Source organism: Crocodylus siamensis, chromosome 12 (genome assembly GCF_052110815.1).
Source record: "Crocodylus siamensis isolate JL-2025a chromosome 12, ASM5211081v1, whole genome shotgun sequence".
In the NCBI taxonomy this organism is placed as follows: Eukaryota; Metazoa; Chordata; order Crocodylia; family Crocodylidae; genus Crocodylus; species Crocodylus siamensis.
Window position 1 is genome coordinate 2,726,214 of NC_143406.1, and position 26,482 is coordinate 2,752,695.

The 26,482-nt window shown below is 48.9% G+C and overlaps 1 protein-coding gene across 2 annotated transcripts; it reads right to left on the minus strand.

Annotated features, from left to right (window-relative positions):
• On the minus strand, window positions 1-26,105 carry RCC2 (regulator of chromosome condensation 2). 2 transcript variants are annotated; one of them, XM_090023754.1, is made up of 13 exons: window positions 25,918-26,101; window positions 25,209-25,501; window positions 19,310-19,403; window positions 14,378-14,521; window positions 13,493-13,624; window positions 12,645-12,733; window positions 11,134-11,248; window positions 9,776-9,942; window positions 7,820-8,000; window positions 7,403-7,508; window positions 5,847-5,919; window positions 4,372-4,449; window positions 1-3,343 (listed from the first exon to the last, which is right to left on the minus strand). In XM_090023754.1, the coding sequence occupies exons 2-13, from the start codon at window positions 25,491-25,493 to the stop codon at window positions 3,239-3,241; spliced, it is 1,569 nt and encodes a 522-aa protein (XP_089879880.1). In that variant the 5' UTR covers window positions 25,494-25,501; window positions 25,918-26,101; the 3' UTR covers window positions 1-3,238. The 2 variants fall into 2 exon arrangements, with proteins under 2 accessions (XP_089879880.1, XP_089879881.1); XM_090023755.1 differs by lacking the exon at window positions 1-3,343 and adding an exon at window positions 4,532-4,652 and having other exon boundaries at window positions 25,918-26,105.
• Between the last annotated feature and the right edge of the window lie 377 nt (window positions 26,106-26,482).

Consider the following 26,482-nt stretch of genomic DNA (forward strand, 5'->3'; position numbering starts at 1 on the left):
TGTACACAATGACGTTGTTTATTTAAACATTTACTCCAAGAAATATAAAAAACATGAGAAGACAATTACAGCACTAAACCAGGAACCTTTCATCTCGCCTAAAATTTTAAAAAACTTCTTCCAAGATCCTTTTTCTTAGGCCCTCCTTCACTTTCACGCTGTCAGAACAAGGAGAAGGCAGCTGAGGGGGAAAAGTTAATGAGGACCTAAGTATCGTTTAACTTGTAATGAGTCCACGATTGCATTCAAAGGGATGGCTCCCTTTGGGGCTTGCAGTCTGGGGGACAATTTTATGTTTTGCTATTTTCTCCAAACCATCTCCCGGGTGGATTTCGACGGTTAGAGAAAACAACTAAACAAGCCCACACTCACCATGCCTTAGGTGAAACTCGGCTTCTAGCGCCTGCAGTCACATAGTCTCAGAAAGGCCAGAGTTACAAACCCCAGTGCTGAAGTTTGCTATCTTGTCAAGCGGTTACAAGATAAATCCTCCGTCTACTCCGGTAAGACATCCATGAACGGCCACCAGCGTGAACCGCAGGGTCTGCCAAGAGATGCTTATTCTGGAGTTCATACATTTCTGCACTGCAAACCGGAGAGAGAGAGGGGAAAAAAAAAAAGTGACAAGATGGGTCCTAACTGCAACTTGGTGAAAAGGCTTAGGCGAGTCTGGAGTTCAGCAAACTCTCAGAACAAATCTCTGTCAGCTTTTTTCTTTCAGGCCTTCTGACCTGGGCCATCCCACACAAGACATGAGAGCCCCATTTGACCAGGTGCTGAACGACTGAGACACTAATTTTTCAAGCAGAAGTGCAGGAACTCGGTGCTTCTGGAAGATATTAGAGAGCCAAAAAAAATACAACCCAAAACATGATAAATTCTAGATGCCTCAGATCAGCTACTCAAAATGTAAGTTGTGCATTATGGAAAGATTTAGGATTGAACGTGGTTGAACAGCTGCACACACATGCTCCTGGTAATAAAAAAGGGTCGCTTCCGTTTCCTTGGTCTTTTGATGCTACCATTCAACCCTGACCATACAGAGACTGGGCGGGTGACTAGATAACTGGTATACTGAGGACTATCCCACCTCTCAAGGAATTTTTCCCCCCCCCAAGTCTGATCTCTATTGAAGTCAATTTAAAGACTCCTATTAAAACTAATAGACTAACTGCAAAAGAAGAGGGTGGAAAAATCTTTTTATGGACAAGACGGAGGCCACTGATCTTGCAAGTGGGGAAGGCCGACAGCTGCAAGTTAGAACAGCACAAAGATCCAACTGCGGGACTTTTCCACCCGGCTGCTCTCCATGTTCAAGGAGTTTTTAAACTCTGAACACAATGAAATGAAAAATTAAAAAAAAAAAACCCCAAAAACTTTCAATAAGTACTGCAAGAATCCCAGAACCGCCATGTAACAGCATGTCAGCAAATGTTGCCTCTAGAAATCAGTGCAACTTGCCAAGTGAAATCAGAAAGGAAAAACCACCTTCGTGTGTGTGCGTGTGTGGAGACAGAGCAGAGCACTCTGCGAAAAGGCACCTTGTTTCTCCAGCACAGCGCAGAGCCTCAGCATAGGAGGAACTTTTGGCAGATATCGGATCACCATTCCCGGGGAGAGCTGTCCATGGACTCTTAGCATCTCTGCCAGAAAAGCCAATTGGTTTCAACAGTTGGACAAAAGACAAGCACAGAGATGGCCTCCTGATGGAGCTGCACTTATGTACATTGATGTCGACAAGAGTTTTCTCCAGCGACACCAGCACAGAGTGACCCGAACCTGCCCAACCTCCAGTCTGGAGAAACTGGGTTTGACTGAACGGACAAGGTTCAGGAGGAGGCAATAACCCCCAAAGCCATGAAGATAAATTGAGATCTCCCTGCAAGTACTGTCAAAAATGGTGGAAGCTCTTCTGGAAAAAAAAAAGATTTTTGTTGAAATTTAAGGGGACGGGGTGCAGGCTGTGATGGAAAAAGGGGCTGACTAACGCCAACTTCTCAGCTGCCCGAGGCCCGGACACTGCAAAGATGCAGGCAGGGGTTCAACTTTGCACTCGTGGAGCCAGAAAGTGTTTAAATCTAGACTTCACCTCCTCGCTGCCAAATTCAAGGGGGTTAGAAGAGGGGTCTTCACCTGGGCTCATTTCTGGAGACTTGAGCCATTCAGCAGCAAGCTGCTGTTAAAGCCTCACCCTGTCATGAATCCGCACTTGGGGAAACTCATTAGTGACAATGTGTTTAAAAGCAAACCTTGGCTTGTTGTGGGTGGCCAACCTGACACCTGCATTGCTTGATATGCCAGAGGTGCTGAGCCCCTGCGCTGAGTCTCAGCACCTCCGGAAGAGTGGGTCCAACAAGTCTCTGTTGGGTACCTGTAAATGAAGGCATCCAAACCACAGGGCCACCTTGGAAAATGTTGACCCACAGTTGTTTTAATTAGGCGAACTGGGTTTTAAAACTTGTAGGGAAGGGGACAGAAGAATCAGATAGCACAAAAGGGGTGCTTGTTTCAAAATGTGAAATGAGAAAGCCAAGAAACAGGCAGGAGTCAGTCCTGTGATTTATACACTCTTTTTCTCTGGCAACCCCCTGGAAATACAAGGGAGGCCACCATCTTAAAAAAAAAACCAAAAAAACAAAAAACGAAAGTGGAAGCTTATTTCTAGAGCGCTCTCTTCAAGCCAACTTTTGGGTATCCCCCATTCACCAGAGAAGTGGTCCCAGAACCCCGGGGGTAGATTCCCGCAGGCACAGCTGGGTTTTTGGTGCTGAATTTCCCTTGGTGGGGAGGTGTAAGGTGGCATCTGTGCCTTTGGGAAAAATCTACCCCTTGAGCTCTTGGCTCACAACAGGGATTTTCCTCCGTTAAATACAACAAGCAACACGTTGGACCTTCTCCCGTGCCAGGTACTGTTCTATCGCTAGCCAAAAATAAGTGGTCTAACTAACATATATGCCAAAAGGTCCTGCCATTTGCATCAGAATGGGAACTTGTCAGCAACAAGCAAATATTTTAAACATTTAAAAGAAACAAAAAACACTTTGGGAAAAAAAAATTAAATCTTACAGTAACAGGTAGTTAAAACTGCGAATTGCTTATAAAACTGAACCTCGGGAAGTCTAACAAAACACATCGGTCTGGTCTCGATGTCGGTCTGTAATCTCTTCGTACAACGTTGCGTCCCAGTGCACATCGGAAAGGAGAGCTGCCTTGGTAAGCGCGCGGGTCCCTGGCCTCGTCAGACGGTGCGCGGGGTGTACTCCGGCAGCTTCCTTAGCTTCTCTTTCTCCGCTTCGCTTTCATCTCGGGCTATCACCAGAGAGTGGGCATAGCCCATGGCCACCTAGCAAGACAGAATTAATTCAGCGTTTTGCCTCCCGAAGCACGATGTGAGGCTTCCACCGCTACCCGTGAACTGGACAAGTTTCCAAGCCCAGAGGCAGCTTGATGCTGCGCCGGACTCACCCAGGCCTGGGCTCTTGTCCCAGCTCTGCTGCTGCCCCGGTGGGTGCCCCTGACCGGTCCCCCTCCCCCTCTGTCCCTCAGCTTTCCCCATGTAAAGATGGGGATAATGCTACTGGCTGGCTTTGTAACGTGTTCTGAGTCCTATTGCTGAGAAGTGCTAGATAACAGCAAGGGATTAGAATAACCCTAAATTAATTTATGATCTGCAGCTTCTTAAAAAAAAAAGCCTCTGGAGAGGAATAATGTGCAAGAAGCAGCATCAAGCAGAAAACTGTCTGTCCCACCCCTATAGTCTTCTGCCTCTTCATAGGAAGCTTGCAGCTGGAGACAACGAATATACTATACTGCAGGCGCCATGGCGACAATTAGAATAGATAGAGTCATCCAGCTCAGATGTCACCAGGAGGGGTAGTGTGTCAGGGTCTGGTCTATTTATGTGCTGGTTTAAGAGGAGTGGATTGATGGATGTTAAGAGGCCTGGAACCTATTCAGTCTTTTACCCCATGAAGTTTTCATTCTCCATTGCAACTTTACTCTTTGCTGATGAAGACTAAGCTTCATCCCCCACACCCCATCCAGAAGCAACTCTGCCTGAACCAGCTCTATTCCTAGATAGCGCTCAGAGCCGTGTCATCTCGGGAAGCTTCTGCATACCAGTGCCTTCCAGCATCCACGTGAATGTAGGCAGGGTGCCCTCCCCTGCTTGCTGGTGTCTTTTGCATAAAAAAAAAAACAAAACCCCATAGCCCAATGTCTGGGGCTTACCCAGGAATCTAACTCCTATGATGCAAAGTTACCAAGAGGAACGAGACTCTTAACAGGACAAGGCTCTCAGGAGACCTGAAGCAAGCCTCCCACACTGCAGTCCCAAATCGCTACCATTTGCATTGGCTGGTCTCCTCTCACCTGTTCTGTGTAAATCCCATCTAGGGTTTTCACCTCTTGAGCTGCAGTAGAAGACTTGGGTTTATGGTCCCCGTAGCCCTGATAAAGCAAAATGCAGAGGGACACTTGTAAGATCACCCAGGGGAAAAAAAAATATATCAAAAAAAAATCACAGACTTGCCATGTTCCAAGGACCTGGACTGTGCTATTTATTGCTCGCTCCTTTGATTTGCACTGGCTTCTGATGTAGCTCCGCGGAAAGGAAAGGCATGGAGGTGAGTGACTCTCACGGGCCGAACTGCCTGTAAGCAAGGCCAGCAGAGACTTGGGAAGAACGAGCAATTAAAAAACCCCCACAAAACTGAACAAAAATTCCTAAAGTCCAGAAGGAGGACGAAAAAAAAAAAATCTTCTGGACCCTGAAGTTCTGCAAATGTTACCGGTCTTGCAGAGTCTTACACATCTATTCATTTGACACTGAACAAGCCAATACACTGCTCCACCTGAATGCATGGGAAATTCAATAAAAATGTGCACATAAAGAAACCCGTTGGACTTGCAAGCAGCCTGCGGGCCAGACTGTGAGGAACCAAGACTCCTTTCTGCTCCACCACAGTCAGCTAGGGCCCTTGAGGAGGCAAACAGCAAGGCAGCACAGGAAAAGCTCACAGGAGTAATCAAATGTTGTAGCAATTTAAGGAGAGACAGATTGGGGCAGTATCATTCTACGAGTCGCATCAAAAAGCAGTTTGAGACCAACATAAAATTTACAGACGCCCCGAGTAAAATGCTAGGATTTCCAGGAGAAAATGGTGCCTATCCGAGATAGCTCTTTGCTGTGGGCTGTGTCACACCACCTCATGGTCTAATAGCTCTTAAGGACCGCGATAAATAGACTGTTAACTGTGAGCCCAAACATTTGTGGTGAGATAAAATGTTCAGTAATTAGACACAAGAAGGTGCATTAGTATGAAGTCACTCACCTCCCAGAGGCAGAAGGCAATGCTGAGCCTTTCCAGCTCTTTGTGAAGCTCACTTGGACTTACTTGGGCGTAGCACTCAATTAAATCTGTAGTAGGGGCACCCACACTTGCCTCTCACACAAATTCCCCATCTTCCAGACTAAGAGCATTTCACCCATTTTCTTTGGGAGAAGAGTACACAGAGAGCAGGTACACACATGCACACACAATGGATGTGCACAAGGGTTTGTTTGGGTGGTCTTTTTTTCCCCTCTTGCATAACAGGAATCTGATCATTGCATTTTCTGGACTTATCTGTAGCATGTGTTAAATGCCAAAAAAAAAAAGAGCCCTCTTGTAGCTAACTTAAAATGAAACAAATGTCAGTTGAACACTCCCTTCCCATTCGCTTTGAGACGACAGGCTTACAGCAAGTCTGTGTTAAAAATAAAAGCCACAACTTTGCAATCTGCTTGTAATCTAATGTCCCTGGTACTGCGCCAGCGGTGCTGGGGTTTCTGAGCAAGTCCTTACCAGTTCACCGAAGGTTGGAGATGGACCCCAGCTGATTGTGCTCTCATCTGCAGCCACAATAATACTGCTCTTCCTGCAACAGGTACATGAGCTGTTACTGCTACACGGTCTGTCTGCATGTCCTCCCCTGGCAGCCAACCAGCCTGCGCTGCCTTTCCCATGTCAGATGGCACCAGAAAAGAACTGCCCTTAGTAGTTTTTGAATGCTTGCACCATGGTCCCTGCTTTCCAAATGTTGGAGGATGTGAACCCCAGCAGAGACCCAGTGAACTCAGGAGCCCATCCATACAGATCAGATTGCAAGATCAAGGCTTAAAACAGATCACCCTTGTCATTCACTGGTAACCAACTATTGTCTGAACAGCACCGTAACCATTCGCTGAACATCAAGGAGAGGTTGCATTAAAAACCAACATTATTAGATTTTTTAAAGGGTTTCCCTTGCCATTTCTATCAACACACAACTACCCCTTTGTCAGGGATTTGAGTGAGTCACCTAGGAAGCTCCTTCAGAGAACAATGCTATAGCAGAAGTTACTTCTAGCAACAAAAGAAAAGGCACAAAGGTAGCTGGGTGGGGAATGGGAGAAGGGAATCCTAAAGTCAGACCATAAAGATCCAAACTTTTTGCATGTGGTTCCAGGGTTGCATCCTAGCAAAACCAGCTGCGGGTCTATTTACAAAGGGCTTTCCAAACAGGGTGGGGAATACCTTTTAAAGAGCCTGCAATTAGAGAGAGGACACAAAGAGAAAAGGTGTGAGACAAGGGGCCAGATACCAGGAGAGGGTGGAGAGGTTAGTGGAGAGAAGGGAGTTAGAAAAGATTCCTGAAGGGTGCAGGGAAGAGACAGAATGACTACCTTTTCATACCCAAGCTGTTCAAACAGCTCCCATTATATACAAGCAAAGTATCTATTAAATCCACTAAGCATCCTAGAAGCACAGATGCCCACAGGTGAGGGCGAGGTGCTACAACCAGCTTTAGAGAAGAGGTGTTACAATTTGCTGATTTAACTGAGAAACCATTAGACAGGTTTGACTTGCAACCCTGAGTTTCTTCTCCCGTCCAGGTTTCACCAATCCCCACACCCCAGCCATCTTGCGATGGGCTCTCTGAACCTCTCTCAACAAGGGGCACTGAGCAATAAGAGGACTTTATTTTAACTCAAACACTCGTGTATTCCAGGCCATTTCCTCACCCCTCCTGCTCTAACCAGGCCACAAGGCTGCCTACCCTCCTCTCTTACTTTTGAGAACATCCAGCAGCTTTTCCCCTTACACAGAGTCAGAAAAAAAAAATATTCAACCGCACTGCCAGTCTCTGCCAAGTAGAGCAAGACTCAACTCATGATGACCGACTCAACTTCCTGTAGGTTAGTCTCGTTCTAGGAGCTGTTTCATACACGCCAGGTGAGCAACAGGCCACTGTCCTATTGGCAGGGCCCTTTGAACGTGGAGATGTGTGCAACGACACCACTGCTAATACCATCCAAGCAAGCCAAAGCAGAGAAGGGTTCGTTGTCCCCCTGGCTCCTAAAACAGGAGCTGTCACTTACCCACAGGCCAAGCTGCGGATTTTCCAGCCACAGAGATCTTGCACAGCTTTGGGGTACATGGTCGACTCGCGGGACGTGTTTGTGGCCCCCCAGAAAAAGAGGCCACCTGCAAGACACAGCAAACACATGCACCCACGTCAGACTTGAGAGACTCCAACGCAGAAGTCTTTTTGAATCACCGTTCAAGGATATGATAGAAAATAAGAGATGGTTTATGCAAGTCAACAGCTTAGATCTGTAGAGATGAGGCAGACCGGGCTGGTTAACATACTCCAAGTTGTTTTAAAGATACCGGGAAAATGCAGGCAAGTTCTCAACGCCTGCTACTGAGAGGTGGATCCCAAATAGATAAGAGGCTTTGGGCTGAATAACAGCTTCATACCACGAGGGTCTTAGCATCAAGATGGCTCAACTGACCCGTTTCGCTGACAGCAAAGGAGCAGGTATATCCAGCGTAGATCTGAGCTGCCCCACGCCCCGGGAAGTCGAAGAGCTTAACCAGCCTTGGCACCATCTCATCCTTCTGCTCGGCATGGCCCAGCCGGCCATACCCACCAAAGCCCCAGGAGAAGACGCGCTTCTGGGAGTCTAAAACAAGCTGTGGGGAAGAGAGGGCAACACGGTTTTGAGTTAAAAGGCAGAGGAAGAGGAATCCCCGGTGCTCACGGAACGGATCATTAGTCCTGCCCTACGGACTGAAGCAGTATCTGAGGCACAGAAATCAACTGACGCTTCTTGCAGATCTGCTGAGATGGTGCATTAAAAAGAAAATTCAACTCATTTTTTCCTGCCAGCCCATTCTGCCACTCTTATCTTAACTATGAAGTTGCACATCTTCTCTCTCCCCCTGCCACGGCAATAAAGCCAGAAGCAAAAAGGGCTCCGGCTCGAGGCAGCCTGGTAATTCAGTCAACTTCATACTTCAATATTGATTAAAAATGGCAGGAGGGAACTCCTCCCGCCCCAAAGGGTTTCTTCCAAGGCTTGATGCTAATCCATGCAGAGAGAGGCAGTGCCTGGCATTCGCAGCAGTGAGTCCTACCAGGCCCTGGCGTGGTGCGTTTCCACAACAATACAGCTGTTTTGCAGGACTTGACCTCCAAGACTAAGGGAGTTAAGTCACAGGGCAGCAGCAGTCAGAAGAAACACCTCATTACCAGTAACTGGAAGAGAGGCTATTACTCTGCTAGCATCCTGTGAGCCACATGCGTTTCCTTCCATGAAGTGCTTTATAATCCCTGCTGCCCCTGCCTGTAGGATCAGTCATCTGGGAGTGAAGGGTTTTGCTTGCATCCATGATGATGCATTTCAAAACCTTTACATTAATGGTTTAATCCAATGGGATTAGGACACACCTAGTGCAAATAAAGAGTCCTAATGTGATCACACACACACACTGGATGCAACACCTAAGCACAGCAGGGAGATACAGAAGATGAACATGGCTGCGGCCATCGCAGGCCTGTGGCAGCTGATGATCTGTGACTTTCCCCAGCTTGCTGCCAAATGAATTGCCCAAGTCTGAAACAAATTAAAAAAAAAAAGTTGCTGAATGCAATTGTCCCTTGGAAAGTTTCAATGGGCATCATGAGTCTTATACTCAACCCTCTGCAATATGTTCTCCAGGCTTTCAAACAGCGTACAGCCTCGTGCGATTGCTGGCTAGAGTGGAGGGACTTTCTGTCTAGGCTGATGGAAATAAGTAAAATGAGATCCATTTAAAACCCATTTATCCCTTCTTTTTACGGTTGGGGACAAACTGAAATTCTGGAGCCTAAACCCCTTGAACGCTTGGGACCAGAGAGTGGGAAGCAACTGTGACAACCTGAAACCTGAGACACTGCCCCTGCCTTTGTTTCAAGGTAATATGCATCATCACAGAAGGTGAGAGCTTCATACCAGCTATGAATGGACTCCTTTGCGAAATCCTATGAAATATGAACTTTCATTTCTACCCAGGAGAACTTTTACAATCTTCTCTCCAATGCCCGACGCATGATGTTGGTGCCTGAAAGCTTGCAACGAAAGATTTTTTTTTTGCAAAAATGTTGCCAGTCTAATAAAAGATCTCTCTATTAAGAGTCCTAATTGCTTTTTCATCTAGACCAATACAGCTACAACCTGGATACTTGGGACCAGAGAAGAAATTTTCAGTGTGGCTCTGTCACTAATGAGACTCCAGCACGTGTAAAGTCTGATTTGTAAGAGAGGCCACCTGACTGCCAGCCACTCGGGGCAGTTTAACTACACAGCAAGCCGAGAGGGAGCTCATCAAGTCAAGACCCAGCAGGTGCTTGAGGGCCATCAATGGCCAGGACTACAGGTAGATCTCCTGGCTGTGCTACAGAGGGTCTGAATGAATCTCAGCCTTACTGTGTGGTTGGCGCCACAAGCAACATCTCGCACGACCACGTTGGGGACAGGAAGGATCTGCCCGTCTTTTGTCTTCTCAATGAAGATGGCGACGCGCCGCGGCACCAGCTCACAGTCGTACTCTATCCTCTGAGCACGGGCGATGAACTTCCCGTCGGAGTTGTGCCCTGCAACAAGGGAAACGGGCAGGATGCTAAAAGGAGATGCAAGTCTGAGTGTAACTAACACCACCCCCTGGCAGAGCATGCAAGCGATGACCATCCCCATCCCAAATCAGTAACCTTGTTCGAGTCAGAGTGTATACCCCTCCTGAAGAGCAAAGCTTGCCATACTTGTCACATGCAACCTGTGCCGTCTTTCACAGAGTGGCAGTGCCAATGGCCAGAGAGCTCCATTCACAAACTGCAGTCCCATCGTACTGGGTGCTGTCTAAATGCTGAACAGAAGGCAGATGCTATTCTAACTAAAGGGGAAGTGCAAAGGAAGCAGAAGAAGGATTCTCCTTATGTGCCATTCTGGAGATCCTCCACCCCTACTCCTTTCACGCTTTTGCAAGGAAAACAAATATTTTTGTAATACCTTTTCCTGGCAAAAGTATTTCACTCTTTTTCAGCCCACTGTCCCCAAAAGGCATCCTGCAGTCTGACCCATGCAAGCTGCAGTTCCCGACACAAACCTGCCAGGCTGGCTCCCTGCCTTCCTTCGCCCCCCTCCAAGCACGCAGACACCCCAGCAGCAGCTCAGTCTGTGCAAAAAGCCTCCATGACAGCAAAGCACATGCACTCCCCGTTCCAGAGATCACAGCCACGAGACATTAACCTCCGAGACAAAGTGCCATTCATGAATAATTCAAGGCACTGCCGGGATTCACAGTGGCGCATCATTGTCAGAGCCACAGAAAACTGGCAGGCAGAGTATTACGCATTCTAGCATTCAAAATGCCGAGTGTTTATGGACACTCAAGGGACAGCGGCTTTCCCTTCCATTTTATTGCTATAGCGTTGTATTTCTCTGCCCCTTTCAGCTCAAAAAAACCCCAACAACCCCAGAGCACTTCATGGCCACTGATACACTGCACCACCGAGGAAGCACTCACAAGCCGCAGAGGGAGAAACTGAGGCACAGCCTCCCCTGCAGCTCATGCAACAGAGCAGAGTTTTGAAGCCAGATTCCTCTGCTTTTAACATCAGACCACCTTCCCCTCCTGGACGGGGATGGAGATAAGATGCGTATTACCATTATAGCCTTGATTACACCAATGCACCAGTCTACGATAAACCTGGTAGCAGCCTCGGGCTGGATTTAAAGCCTGCTGTCATATTAAAACTACATAGACCTTTAAAAATATACCACCATACCCAGCTGTCCATATTCAGGGCACCCAAAGGAATAGAGGTTTCCTTTGCAGTCCATTATCATGCTGAATTCAGCCCCACAGGCCATTTTGGTAATTGGCTGCCCGTTGTACATTATCTGCAAGGAAAGGAGACAAGAGCAGCATTTGAAAATAGAGGATGAAACAGAGTGACTCTTGTGCGATTCCAGACGGCCGGGGAACGCTGCCCAGCTCACAGGGCAAATGCATGGCTAAGCTTTCACAGGGAACACAGCTGCTTTTAGATATGCACACGTAAATCTCCTACCGCCTACAAAATTACCTGGATGTTTTATGCAAAAGCAAGGATTTCTTCAGGGGTTAGCTTTTCTTGGACAAACCCTACAGCTGGGATAGTCAGACAACCTTTCAAATGCAAGGCACTCTTCAGCTCTAAGCAGTGACAGCCAACACAGCACAGTAAAAAACCGCTAGAAGAGGGTGGGGAGAGAAATCCCCAGGGGTAACACACCACCAATTAGCAGACAAGAACCTGGTTACTGGGAAATCAGGGCCTGTGAAAAGGGATGAAAGGTGAGAAAAGACCTTTCTGTGTGGGGAGAATTCAGGGATCAGGGAGGTTTATAATGAGCCATAAAACCAATAGCCATGTCAGTCCTTGGTTTCTAGCTTATGAATTTTTGTTCCCAAGTTCACTTTTTAGAGGCACTAGATAGATTTCCCTGGAGCACGAGGAGCGTAAGGCCAGAGGTTGCGTGAGAAACATGCACTTAATTGTGCACAGGTGTCTCTGTTGAGCACTATTTGCACAAACACAGCAGCAGTCTGGCATGCATAACTCTGTGAGCCTAGCTGAAAAATTCCCTATCTTAATATGCCCTAAGATTGGGGAACAAACGAAAAAAAAAGAAATAGCTAGAAAAGTCAATTCGATAAGCAACCAAAAAATACATAAAGGAAGGAGATGAAGAGAGAAGCTAGGACTTCTCCCCTGACTGCTTCCAGGACCAACTTCCACTTCCCCTCCTTCCCTTCGTCTGCTTCAGGCGCCAAGGAAATCTTTTACTACCCCATTGCTCCTGTTGTTCCCACCACAAGCCTATAAGGGAACCAAATGCTAAACACTGACTCTAAAGCCCAGGTCAATTTTATTTGGTATCTAGGCTGGCATTGGGAACCCCTTGTCCATTTTGTCAGTAGAAAACAAACAGAAATGGTTCAGATGACAGCCAACTGCTTCAGCCCTTGTTTTTGACCCCAAGCTATGGGAATTTAAGAACCTGGCTAAGGGCTTGAAGACCCACAAGTTCACATAAGATGCTATAATGGGGATCAAAGTATCAGCTGAACTGGGACAGAACCTCGCTTGCTTGACCAACAAGGACTACAGTTGCTTTCCACCATGCAGAGGATCTCATCCTGAGCTTGGCTTTAACACGGCTATGCTGGATATGGCCCCAACATGACGACTTGTGCAGTAGCTAACTAAATGTCTCTCTGCCCTTTTTTGCAAGAGGAAGGGGTCACACTTACCTGAGTAGGGCTGGGAACTGCATCTGTCTGGTTACCAAGGCCAAGCTGTCCCATCTTGTTCTCTCCAAATGCAAATACCGAGCCAGTCTCTAGAACACAACAGGAGAGGTAGTGAAGAAGGGAAAAGGTTACAGCTCACTTATTACAGAGGTGCTGGAAAAAAAAATCATTAACACAGGGGAGAGATGCTTGTTCTAATACACCAGGCCACAAGGAAAAAAAAAGTCAATTGCCAATAAGCGTTTTTAACACTCCCCACATCAAACAGTTCAGGAGGAAGTGACCACGATAGAAAAAGCAATTAGCAAACTGGTGGCATAATCAACATTTTGTGGCATAGTTACCCAAGACATGGTCTCAAGATGTGGATGCACACTGGTGGCCATTTCTGACCCTCTAAACAACAATAGCCAAAATCATCCTCTCTGTGCCAATCACAAGTGCTTCAGAAGTGGTGGAAGAGAGGGGAATCATGGGTGGCAAACATTTCCTTTAAGATTTCCCTTTTCACCTTTGGTCAAAGACTCCCTTTGAATCAATGCTTGTCCAAGCACATCTTTAAAAGCCAAGGCATTCTCCACCCTCCAGGGGCAAAATATCAGTTGTTCTTAGCCACAAAAAGAGCAAGGGTGAAATTCTGACCCCCATGAGACAAAACTCCCACGGACTTCAGTGAGGCCAGGATTTGTCGACAAAAGAAAAGCTCCGTGTGACCCGAGCAGTAGATTAAAGTCCCATCTTTCCCCAGCTAGAAGCAGGATCTCTGATGCACAGGTTCCCTGCCCAACTCTGCAAGGGAGAGAGCAATCATTCAAACACCAGTTTCTCTTTCCAAGCATCTTCCATACCCGTCAGAGCGAGCGTGTGGTTTCGTCCACAAGCTGCCAACACAATCACCTCGCTGCTGAGAACTTCAATGAGTTTGGGAGCATCCACTCTCTTGGTATCTCCGTGTCCCAGCTGCCCTTTCTCATTACGCCCTACAGAGAAGCACACACACACACACGTGCCACAGGTAAATAGGTGATGCCCTCCGATCTAAAAAAGAAGAAACTGCTGCAGAGGCTGTGAAACCCCTTTATTTCCCCCATTGCTTTCTCTGTAATGCTGAGATACAAGATTTGTTCCTTCCAGGCCTCGCACTAGTGGAAACCACTTTTGCAGGTTGATGGTAACTATTGCATGGGTACCACCACTGGGGACTGGAACAGCTCCAGAGGGCTGCGAGTGTCTTTTATTCTCCAGTAAATGAGAATGGCCCTGAAACTTTTCAGCTGTAACATGAGAGCCACAATATGGGAGAGGATGAGAAACACCGGCCTAACATCAGAATGATAATCCGTCTGATTCACAGCCTATAACGGGAAGCACTGAAACGTCTTTGTGATAGACCACTCCACCCTACCCAGTTCTGTTTTGGCTCCTGGGACCCCATGCTACATATGGTTCTCCTAAGAGAAATCAAAGGAGATTAGCTGACTTGGCATGGGGACATACAAATTAGTTCCATGCGTCCCGTCAGAACTAGGGCAAAAGCCATATAGCGTGCTGGGAACTAATTTGCAATGATTTACTTTTTCATCACTTCTGTGAAAACCTATCGCCCTAGGACCGCGCTTTAATGCAGAGCCAGGCAGGAGCCCGCTGAGCTCTTTGTCCTTCCTACCCGGTGTCTTGAGCTAATTCACATCCCGGCAGAGACTTAAAAAGCCTCGCTTGTGCCGGCTACTCACCCCAGCTCCACAGCTTGCCCTCTGTGGTGATGAGGAGACTGTGAGCCGCACATGGTCCCGAAACCACGGTCCGTACCTGAATCCCTGAGAGACACCCATACCTGTGCGGCCCCCACAAGTTCTGGCCCAGATTACGGTAAGCAGCTGCGAAGAGAACAGACAGTTTTAATAAACCCCCCCCCAAAAACCACAAGAGGCAGCGATACATTCATGAAGACCATCACTTCAAAAGACATTTTGCATCAACTGTTTAGCAGGTGAATCGCTGGTGACCTAGCTCTGTCTGCGTCAGCCCAGACCATCCAAAAATTGGGGTCGTCATCACTTTTCAGGCAACCTGCTTCATTCAGCAGTGCCAGGTTGTATTTTGCATACTTATAACTGTATAAAGCCAACGCAGCTTCCATGGTTCACCTCCAGCCTCCAAAAACTCAGATGGATACAGGAGGCCGGACGGGGTTTTCCTTGGCTGTCAACATGAGACAGGAGGAGAGAAAGAGCTGGTGACATTCAGGAGTCACATTAACACCTCTGATTGCTACTGACAGCTTAATTAGACAAAAAAAAAAGAGAGAGAGACCCTTCCCAACAAAGCGGTTGCAGCAATTACAGGCATCCTGACAAAGTGATGAAGCATTCGCTTCATTTACAGAGAGGAAGAATAGCCTCACAGAGATTCCCATTAGAGGCTCTCTTGCAATTACCTGCATCCTACTTAAGTGGCTTTGATCACAGCCCTGTAGCGAGGCTCTAAAATTATGACCTGCTAATTGACTTAAGGAGAGTCACTCAATCCATCACGCCTCTGTTGGCTCCTTATGTACAATGGGACTCTAAGGCAGTGCCTCCACCCAGGGACTTCAGACGACATGCAGAATTATTGGCGAGTTTAGCTTCACCGCACCCAGTTGCGATCTCAAACATTGTCCGAGTTTATGCGCCCGTACAAGCACATAGGCATAGAGGGATGGAGGGTCTGGTCCTGCAAAGGCTCAAGGAAGTCCTGCAGATTGCAATGAGACCGGAGAGCATTCATGAACAAGTGCTTCCACTTGACTCTACCTACTGCCAGCCTGGTGACAGATGCATGCTACTCTGTGTATTAAAATCCGATTTGTTCTCGTTACCTTCCATCAGGACTTTGGGAGGCAAGTCCTTCCGGGCAGGGACCTGGGGGTCTGCCCGCCAATGATCTACCATATCCGGTGACAAAGCCGTATGATTTAGATTAAGTGCTGATCTTGGATTCTGCGCGTTTAATGCTTCGCCGCATCATAAAGGTGTTGGGAGAATTATCTCGTTAGTTAAGAGAGAACCAGGAGAGAGCTAAAGTTCCTCTGAACTTGCTTTTTAAAAAAATAAAAATGGGGCTTCCTTAGCATGCAAACTCTGCAACACAGACAACTCCCCAGGGGGGTTTCCTAGAAGGTGGTCCTTTGAATCACTGGCAGCTGCCACTGTTGCAGTCTGCTTGTTTTAAACTGCAAATATTGGATGCCTGACAGATTGCCGAGGCAAGCACTTTTTATGAAAGAAAAGGTTAATTATGGGAAGGCATCGTTTACCCATGGGATGGTGCAGCTAGACACACGGAGCAACGGGCAGGGTCAGGAGAGAGACATGCCATGGTGGGGGCATGCTTCTCTCCCTGCCCCCCACCCCCATCAGAAATCAGGCGGCACTCATCCATTTTAGAGAAGTTAAGAGGGGCGTTGCTGCTGCTCGGGTTACTAGCGCTGCTGCCAGAACGCAGCCGGTCTGTGGTTTTTAATTCTCTCCTGGTATGGTTTGCAATGCAGATGTTTCTGCCTATTCCAGCATGAATTGTCCTCACTGAAAAGGAGGCAACTGTGCCGAGACAGGCAAGGCCAAGTAGTGGCTACAGCCCTCGAGTGTCACCTCGCTTCTTAGTGCTTCTGTTTCTCTTCTCTGTTGAGATCACAGCTCTACAGGACAGACATGTCTCTTATTAGGTGTCTTTATGCCCAGCAAAAAGGGGGTTGCAATCATGGCTGGAGCCTCTCCCATAGTACAAAAGAACAGAGTCACTGGTTTGACTCAATTCAATGCTCCATATCCAGAGCGTAAGCAGCACCGGTCTTCAGGAATCAGCGGTGAGATAAGGCACATTATATATAGGCTTTTAGCTGTGATTAATGGTCCTGAGACTATTCAAAGCAGTCACCTTGCTCAATGGTGTGGTCACATAACCTATCCTTAAGAGATCGATCCCCACTCTATAAAGACCGTAAAACAGTCGCAGCCTGGTTCAACATTAGGTTAAACAGTCCATTTTTTGAAACAGAGCTCGCACTGTCTAAGCCGTTATTGGAAGGTCTAATCCTCTGGGCTCTGCCTCCTATCAAATGTCACCACATCTCATCAGTATGCAGCTATGGTTAGTACTTATACAGCCCCTTTTTACCAGGGCATTTCAGCACCTCAAAGTCTCTAAAGGATTTGCTCTCACAAAAGTTGCGAGCCTGTGCCCTAGTCTCCGCACCTGTGATATGGGGAGAACCCCACAGCACTAAGAGACCGAGTGATTTGCCCTTGGTCCAACAGGAAGTCTGTGGCAGAGCAGATGCTGCCTGCACCCAAGGTCTTCCAAGATGGAAAATCAAGTCCTAACCATTAGCCCAAACTTCCCCTGATCTGATCAGGCCAGTCTTCACCCCAAGGTTTAGAAATGTTATTCCACTTTTGGAAGAAAACCCTCCCTTTCCCAACCGTTTTACACTTTCCACCACCAGAAATGCCTCTTTCCTTTGTAAACTTTTAGATTACTGGGCTGAACACAATAGGTGCAGCTTGTCTTTTAAGCAGAGATGGAACAAAGAGAGCACTGTATGAATTCAGATAAGGAGGAACCTCATGATAACAGAGAGGTTGTCAAGGCTGGCGGAGGGGGTGACTATTTTCACATGATCCAGCAACAGAACACCACAGCAAGGCTTTGAAGGACATATTTCAGTAACACACAGCCTCCAAGCTGGTGTGTGTGTGGGGGGGCTAAACCACTGTGAAAATTAGGTCATCAGTGGGGATGTTGGACCTACAGCTCTCCTTTTCAGAGAAAATGTGACGTCCTCTCCATCTACTAGATTGCATAGTGAAGTACTTGGTGCATTTCAGAAAGAACACTCCCCCCAGCGTAAACCATTTGGTTGCCAAAATATTACAAACTTTGTTCTGGGTAGTCAAAATCAGGATAGTTAAACCTTAGTCCCATCTAATCTGCCTGCTGTTTGGAAAAACATTGAAGAGCATTTCTCTTCTCCCACAACTATACCAGCTCAATAGGCAGCAACAAAATATATAGATTAAGTTCTAGTTGATCACTTGTACATCTTTCCTACAGGCGTGTGCAACGCACATGGCAAAACTCATCATTAGATTCCAAAAGTTAAATGGAGAAACCAAATGGGGTCCACTGTTTTGTTACGCTCTGGTCTCTTTGTATAGAAGCAGTGCAAATACAGACACCTAGAAAGCAATATCTTCAGGCAATGAGGCAACAGGTTTTACACCCTCAAGATGATCTAACAATTAATTATAGCAGAACTGCTCTGCAAAGCATGGACATGGGGTACAGTTTGCTTCCAAGTGCCCTTTGGATAACAGGAGAGGGCTGTGACTGTAGAGATCTTGAATTGCTGAAAGTTTTGTAGACTCAGCTGTAACGCCTGCACATTTATCAGCTTTATAAGAGACCCAGCAATGTCTGTCCAGTACCGAGTTCAGGCAAACTTGCTGCCAAGAAAAGCTTCACTGAAGAAACTGGAAGACACACACGAGCGACAGAAACACCCCTTTCCTAACTACTTGGTATGAATGCACCCCTCTGTCCTGGACCAGGTTTCTATGCAGCAATGCTACCCTTGAAAGGGTGGAAAAAAAAGCAGGGGCATGGTAGTGTGGAGAGCACAAGGGAACATGCATTAAACTGCATCTGTATTCTGTGAACTTTGCCTCTGAACCTGAACCTCAACAGCATTAATTACTAGCCACTCATAACACAAAACAACCCAGAGCATCATCTTGTCCCACACAAGCAAGAGCCTCTATCTTGGGCTGCGAATCTTGGCTGGACCGCATCAAAGCCAAATCAGGAGATCACCAAGGAAGGGTCTTTGGTAGCAAACTTCCCTGAGCAAGCCCTCTACAAGGACCACCATGCGAGATGAAGTGGAAACTGCTGTGGATGGCATCCAATTTCACACGAGCAACACTGGGACGCTGTCAGCTCATGGCAGTGAATCACAGAAAATGAGGGTTGGAAAGGACCTCAGGAGGTCGCATCTAGTCCATCCCCTTGCTCAGGACGATCCCCACCTAGATCATCCCAGCCAAGGCTTTGTGTAGCTGGGCCTTAAAAACCTCCAAGGATGGAGAGTCCACCACCTCTCCGAGTAACTCGTTCTAGTGCTTCACCACCCTCCTAATGAGAAAGGTTTTTTCCTATTACTTCATAATTTAATGGCTTCACGGAGCCGCAGAAGCACAGAAAAGTCAGGTTGGACAGGCCCTCAGATCATTCAGTCCAGCCCCTTGCTCAAGGCAAGCTCATCCCCGACTAAGCCACCCCACCCCACCCCAGCCAAGTGTTCGCCTAACCTGCTCTTAAAAAAACCCATATCAGCACACAGATCTCAATCAGATGCTAGCTAGACAACACCCCGATTTCTCCTTCTGGCAACAGGCTTTCTACTTTAATTTCTTTGCGGGTCCCTTGACTATCGGCAAAAAGTTAATTGAAGACTTCACAGTCCATTCTGGAGGCTTACACATCTCTACTAGGAAAAAGATTTTTGAGAGACTAGATGCTACTGGTACACAGGGAAGGACAGTAAAGACGGGCACCACACCTTCGGTAGTAATACTAGCATTTTATCCACAGTCCAGAGATCTCCACGTCTTAGTGTCTCCTACCTTGCTGCTTAGGCACTTCTTTACGGCCAATCAGGTCCCAGTTGGTTGCTCCAAATATCAAAAGCTGCCCCTTGCACTTGGACCCTTCGAGTTTCTGAAAAGCGCAAAAGAAACGTATCAGCTCCGAAGGCAGGAGAGGAAAACGGGAATGGTGACAGACCTGCAGCCACCTGTACTTACAGGGAGAGGAGGATGGCATGGACCGAGAGAGGCTGTTAATAGGGCTCCTACTCATTTAGAGGTAACCATGGAGGGATGCATTGCATTTAACACCGCTGTTGCTTGCAAACCAGCAGTTAAGTCAATTATTTATTGCTCAAACTCTGATTTTTCTCTTGGAAATCTGCTGAAAATAAAATCAGTACCCGGCAAGCCTGTTTTACAAAGCCTCCCTGCTTGTACCGGTATTTGCAGATTGCACTCACAAGCACTCAGAGGGGACTCTTCATATCAAATTGGCCTCTGGATACAACTAAAAGGAAAAGGGGTAGCCCTATCTTATTGCTGCTTAAGCTCAGTGCTAAAGACATCAGGGCTTCGCCTGCACTATGAAATTTTGCCAATATGCCTACTGGCTTGAGGTTTGAAAAAGATGACACTGGGTAGGCGAAAAAGTTATGCCAACAAAGCAGCTTTTGTTGCTTGTACTCGTGCTGTTCAAGGAGGTGGTGAAAAGCTTCTGTTGGCACCCAGCGTCTACGCTGGGGAATGCGGTTGACAGATATAGCGGATATTAAACACGCAACTCAAAAACCTTAGCTCTTTCAAGCTGAGCGGTCCAACTGCTCATGGGTCGTGTCAAATCCATCCTGCACCATTTTCAAACCTCCCACCTGGCCAGGAGACTTCTCCCGCCACCCACAATCTCTTCCCCTTCCAAAGCAAGGCTTTCCACCGATGACCACTATCTACCACTATCTGTGCAGAGCTCACGACCGCTCCAGCATTGCCCAATAAACACAGTGCCAATGCCCCAATTCCTGCCAGCCATTAGCACGGAAACCACCCCCCTCCTTTTTTTTTTCCAAACAGAATCACTTATTCTCAACCAGCCGTGCACATGGTGATCAGAGATTCTCAAATCTGAATGCTCAGAGATTAATAGCTTCATCAGCCGTGAAACGACGAGCCTGATTTGCTCGCTGGCAGATGCACCCGGTTCCAGCTGACATCAGTGGAAGACGCACGTGCTCAGCACCCTCGAAAGATGCAGCTCTTACATCCCAAGCGTGTGGCTCCAAAGTTATAAGAGATGGAGAACTCGAAGCAAAACCAGCACTCTCCTCCATGCAAAGCTGCCCACGTGCAGGTCACAGACATGCAGGTGCTACCACTGAGAGCTGAACTTATTTGTGGTAAGAAGCTGTAAACCCAAAGGACTGGGGATACAAATGCTAGAGCTTTAACTAAAGCACATGGTTGGGATTTTTAAAACAACCCCAAGGGATTTAGACACTCAGCTACACTTGCAGCTCAATGCAACCTGGATATCGAACTCCTTAGACCCAGTTGTGTTTACAGTCAAAGATAGGGGTGGAAAAAAAAGACCCCAAGAGGAAGCCATTCTAATCTTTAAGTGACCAAAATCCCCCCAACCTAGCACAGAGGTTGCTTCGAACTACAGCTGGTTCATTTTACTTTAGTTTTACAAAGCCTAGAGAATTGCATTTTTATTTGGTCCAGGTCCTTCCAACAACCCAGAGCCTGTAACGGTTGCACTTTGGTGGGGGAAGAGTTCGCTGTAGGCAGACGTTGTGGTTAGGATGAAAAGAAAGGGAAGAGAAACGGCCGAGAATCTGATAAGAAACCTGCTTAAGCTCCACTTAATATATTTAAAGAGGCCTTCCCAGACAGATTAGAAAGCCAAGACTTTCAGTGCTCCGATTACTTAAGGCCAAGCCCGGATTCCTCTGTTCCTTTACTGCTGGGCCAAATACTTTGTTTCTTGTGGCACCAATGACCTCCTATGCTGCACCTCTTGTTCTAGCCAAGTAGCTGTCTTAAGCAACAGAAAATGCTTATGGAGGTAAGCATCTCTACTGGTGCAACGGGTTTTGCTCCTACCAGGTCACGTTTCAGCTAAAGGATCAGCAAATGGAGCAACAGACACGCTTGCCGCTTTCTGGCAGCTGCTTCCCATAGGATGAGCCATTTCAGTCGACGGACGGCAAGGACCGCATATAGCAATGATGTCACCCAGCGTTTTGTCGGAGAGATGCTCGACTCCAGACATGCCAGAGGACTCGTGGCAGATACCTTGGAAGCAGGGCTATAAAAGTCCCGTCTGCGCATTTTTAATATAAGACGTGGTACTAACTGCAGCTGGCGGCATTATGATAAAGATCCTGGAGATTTATTGAAACATTCTTCGAGGATTTCTTTGCAGAAAGGAAAACAAGCCAGGATAACAATACCAGCTTAGTCTGGCATCCCGGAGTATTTTTTTTTTTTTGGTAACTGGCTCTCCTTCAGGTATAAATCAGTCACAAGATACAGTCTGAAGTTTAGCAATTCTCCAAGGGTCGTGGGCGTGGTGCGGGGGGGACTTCTCTGAGCCAACTGATATGCCGGTTTAGCAGATCAGACAAGTTAATAAAAGCAGGGATTACACAAGTGTTCGGTCTGTTCGCTTCCCTTGCCATGCAGGATAACGCAACGCTGTACAAGACTCATAGCGCGTGTGTATCAATGTAGCAAAGGAGACAAAAAACATTCAACTCATTGAGAAAAAAAGAAGTCCAGTGTCCTTGAAAGCAGGTGGCTTAGCCTGGTCATTGAAAGACCACTCCGTAGATCTATTTAACCCCCAAGTCAGCTTGCACGATCGTTAAGTGCCTTCTTCGAAGCTTTGCTGCCTGCTTACACCCTCCAACGTGTAATTTGAGGCAAGATAAATGGGATGAAGGAAAGGAGAAAAAAAATGACTGGACCATCTTCAATCAGCAAAATGGGATTTCTAAGCTAAAATTACTGTGGAATTGTGTCTCGAGGGAACGAGGATCCTCAAAAGGCTGAGGCTCAACCTTTTAACAGACGCATTTAGGAGGATGCATCTTTTGCACAAGGAAAGCTGTTCAAGGCGTCTGTCCATTAAGGAATATAGTGTTGCCATCAGCTATCAAGAAGACCTACAGGAGGAAGTCAGTAAATAGGGTTTAAAGCCGTCTCCCGTCGTAGATCTCGGTAAACCCAGAGTCTAGGAACCCTCTGATGGCAATCGGTGCACAAAGCACTGTGCGATCGTGCTACGTGCAATTCAGCTCACGTTCCCACTAGATGACCAACATTACTTGATCCAAAAGAAGGGAACGTTACAGCAGGTTTCAGCAACGCAGGCAGAGCTCAACCATCGACGTGGGCAGGTAACAGCCGAACTTGGACCTTACTGGCAAAGCAGGTCGGTACGGGAGGTCCCTCCCTTTCCAAGTCCCATACAGCGGGGAACAAAAACCGTCCAACACACGCCAAGGCAGAAGCAACTTCTACTTCAAAGGAACGAAAAACAAAGCATTTTTCTGAGCTCTGTTTGTAAGCTCCAAGTTTCTTATCGCGTATCCTCAAGGCAAACAGTGAAAGCCGACTTAATCTGAGTTAGACTGAATGAAGTCAGACTGCAGCTAGCACTGGGGGAAAAATAATAATAATAAAAAAAAATCAACTTAAGGACTCAATATTAAAACCTGACCTTTGCAATAGCTGTGGACATTGTAGGACAGACTTTCTGATGCGCTAAGCACCGGGAGATGCCAGGCCCCTGCTCTCCAAACCTGTAAGTCTCAACAGAAACCTCAACAGCTTACACCAGGGACAGTTTGAAATCTCCTTACAGAAGATCACTGGAGATTTACAGCCGTCTGCAGCAAGGTAAGAATCCCCCAGGCTGCTACATGCCTCCCTTTGACAATGAGGGGGGAAAAAGCTAGTAGGCAAACAAATACTTTTTAAACCCCCAGGCAGACAAGGATCTTTGGGTAGATGCGAGATCTTTATTAGACCAACTGAGTAGTTGGGGAAGAGTCCTTGGCAAGGTTTTGGGAGCAGTCACCCTTCTTCAGGCATGGGGAGTCTCTGCTGGTTGGAGACTCCAAGAAATGAGAGAAGCAAAGAAATGAGAGAGAAAACAAGCAAAACCCAACCCACTTGTCTTGCCATCACTTATGCTTCTGCCACTACTGAGTCCTTCTGACCCATGTGCATGGCCACAAAACGGGCATCCAGCTCCCCCCCAGCTCCAAAGCCAGTTGCTCAAATCAGGGCCCTAAGTAGGGAAACATCTTCACAGAGATGCTAAGACCTAGGACACGACCGAGTCCTCTGTTCAAAGTCTGCTAACTGCCTCTTGGGAGACCTGTTTCCATAAAGGTCCCAAGAGGATGCAGGATTCAGTTCAAATGCAAAAAAAAAAACCCAACCAAAAACCCCCTTTGCAGTCACTAAAACAGGAACTGCCCAGTTGCTTGCATTGCAGAGCTAAGCAACCGCATCCACATTATTCAAATCAGCCTTCATCTCTCTCACTTGTTGGACTCAAGTCTCCAGCCCTGGGTCCCTGCAAGCAGAGCCCACGTAGCCCTTAGACGGCAGCAGACACGGGCATTGCCCCGCAGACCTGGACCTCGGCTTCTACACTGTCTGGGGGGGAGCAGGGTTGCAGCCTTGCTCATCCCCACCCTTGACCGTGCAGATCAGCCCAGTCTCAGCCATGCAGCTGCCTTGATCTTGGTCCTAGCTGAGGCCAGCCTGGCTGGGGGGGGAATGCAATCCAGTGCATGCTTCCTACACCCCTCTGTGCTCACGGGTAGCAGAGGCAAGAGCACTGACTAAGCTCATGCAGACCCCACCAGCCTGCCCCATGCCACCAGCTGGGCTTCCCCCAGCTCCCACGGAGCATGCGCACTGCGGCCCTCCCCCTGGCAGCCGGGCTTCCCTCGCACGCGGCGCGCACGCGCCCTGCCGGCCTGACCCCTGCAGGAGGAGCAGGGCTTCCCCACGTCCCGGGGCGGCACTGCGCGTGCGCACCGCCTGCCCCTGCTTCTTCCCTCCCTGGGCTCCCAGAAACAAGGCGGGAACCTCAAAGCCCCGAGCAAGGCTAGTGCCCTTAGACAATGCACAGCCCCTGGCCTGGCCGGAGACCCCCCCCGCCCCCCGGGCCAGCTCTCCCACGGGGCAAGCCTGGCAGGGCTTGCCCCTGCTCCTGCAGGGCGGAGGGATGCTCTCCCCATTTCTGCACAAAAGCCCGGGAGCGGGGCCAGCAAGTCAAGGAGACCCCTGCCTGCTCCGCGGGTGCCAGCCGGGCTTACGGAGCACCTGCGCGAAAACTCGCCGCTGTTAGATAACAGGCATCCGTCCTGGGTAGAAACTGAGATGTCATCTATGCGCAAATGGCCATGGCCCCCTTTCGTGTCACGGTTACCGGTTTTCACGTGTGCTCCTCGCCGGGTGCGGGGGCAAGCAGCAAAGGGGCTGCTGCCCCCCCAGGTTTAATTTCCCCTGCTGCAGCAGTGGGGCGAATGCAAGGCGAGCCTCCAAAACGGAGAGGTGGGGAAGGTCCCGGGCTGGAAGGCCAGCCCCTGCTACCCTGGGTAGAAGGATTGGGCGCCCCGCAACCCGTAGGGGGAGGGAAGTCCCAGCTGGCGTGCAGAGACTTCTGTCCGCAGCAGAAACCTGCCCCCCGCCCCGCGCACTTGGTGCCTCTCGGGAGGCAGAGGTTGTCCCCGCAGGACGGGCCGCTCCCTCCCCGAGGGCCCCGCTGCCAGGAAGGAAGTGCCCGGGGGCTCAGGGCTGCAGCCCCGCGGCCGTGCCAAGACCCCGCCGGGCCCCGCGCGCACGGGAGGGGAGGGGAGGGGAGCGCCCACCCCCCCCCCGGCCCCGGCCCCGGCCCCGCGCGGCGGCTGCTCACGATGCGCTCCTTGCTGTGCTCGGGCTCGCTGATGACCAGCGCTTGTCCTCGGCCCGCGCCGCCGCCCGGCCCGGCCCTGGCCGCGCGCTTGGCCCCGGGGCCGCCGTCCAGCTCGGCGGCCGCCAGCAGCAGCTCGCGCGGCCCGTCCTCGTCGCTGCTGCCGCCGCCGCTGCTGCCGCCGCCGCCCTCCCGCTTCCTCGGGCCGGCGGCGCCGGGGCCCGGCCGCTTCCTGCGGGCCGTCCCGTTGCCGGAGCTCGCCTCCCACCCGGCCTTCCTCCGGGGCATCTCGCCGCCTGGCAGGGGACACACACGCATGCAGGCGCGGCCCCGGCGCCCCCCCCGCACCCTCAAAACAAGTGAAAATCCCGGGGGAAAGAGAAGCGTGGAAAGGCGGCGTCCGCCCCGCCGGCGCGCGGGGAGGAGTCTGGAAAGTCACGGGAAAGTCCGAAATGCGGCCCCCTTGCCTCCCGCCGCGCCGCCCCCACCTGCTGCGGCTTTTGTCTGGCCGCCCCCCTCGGTTGGGTTGCAAAATGTTGCACCCCCCCCCCCAAAAAAAGCCGAGGAAAGCCCCCAAACCCAGGGCGCCCGGCTGGGCCGGCCCGGCCTGGGCCGCGGGGAAGGGGAAGGGGCCCGAGCGGGCGGACACAAAAAGAGGAGCGTCCCCCCCGCCACCCCCGCCCGAAGGGGAAGGAGAAAACCCCTCAAACACCTGTTTTGGGGGCCGATGGGTTCCTGCCCCCTCCAGCAACGGGGAAAAAAGAAAGAAAGAAAGAAAGAAAAAAAACTTTAACGTGGTCCAACTCTTCCCAGCTGCTCGGGGCGGCGGCGGTCGGGCAAAGGCTGCGGGTTCCTTCCAGCTCCAGGGTCCTCTAGTTTTTCCTCCGGCTCCCTTTTTCTTTTGCGCTGTCTGCCTTTTTTTTTTTTTTTTTTTTATTGATTTTGAACAATGGGATCTCTGTCTGTCTCCGATTAAACCACGTGGGTCCGCCTTCCTTCCCCTTTTTTTTTTTTTATTCATTCACCCCCACCCCCTCCCCTTAGGTTTTATATCCTCCCCCACGACTACCTTTAAAAAAAAAAAATCAACTTTCTCCTCCTCCCCAAGTGGTCGGATCGGATTGCAGTCCTCTACCTGCTTTGCTGAAGAGTGAAACAAAAAAAAAAAAGGAGGAAAGAACTCAAAGGCTTGCTTTTTTTTTTTTGTTTCCTGTTAAAGAAAAGGGTTTTTCTAACGCCCACCCACCAGATGCACTTAAAATGTAAATATGAGCCGC

Coding starts and splice junctions, on each gene's coding strand:
- RCC2 (XM_090023754.1), bottom strand. CDS start 25,493: ATGCCCCGGAGGAAGGCCGGGTGGGAGGCGAGCTCCGGCAACGGGACG. Junction 19,404..25,208: donor AGCACAGCAAGGAGCGCATC/GTGAGCAGCCGC, acceptor TGCGCTTTTCAG/AAACTCGAAGGGTCCAAGTG. Junction 3,344..4,371: donor ATGGGATTTACACAGAACAG/GTGAGAGGAGAC, acceptor CTGTCTTGCTAG/GTGGCCATGGGCTATGCCCA.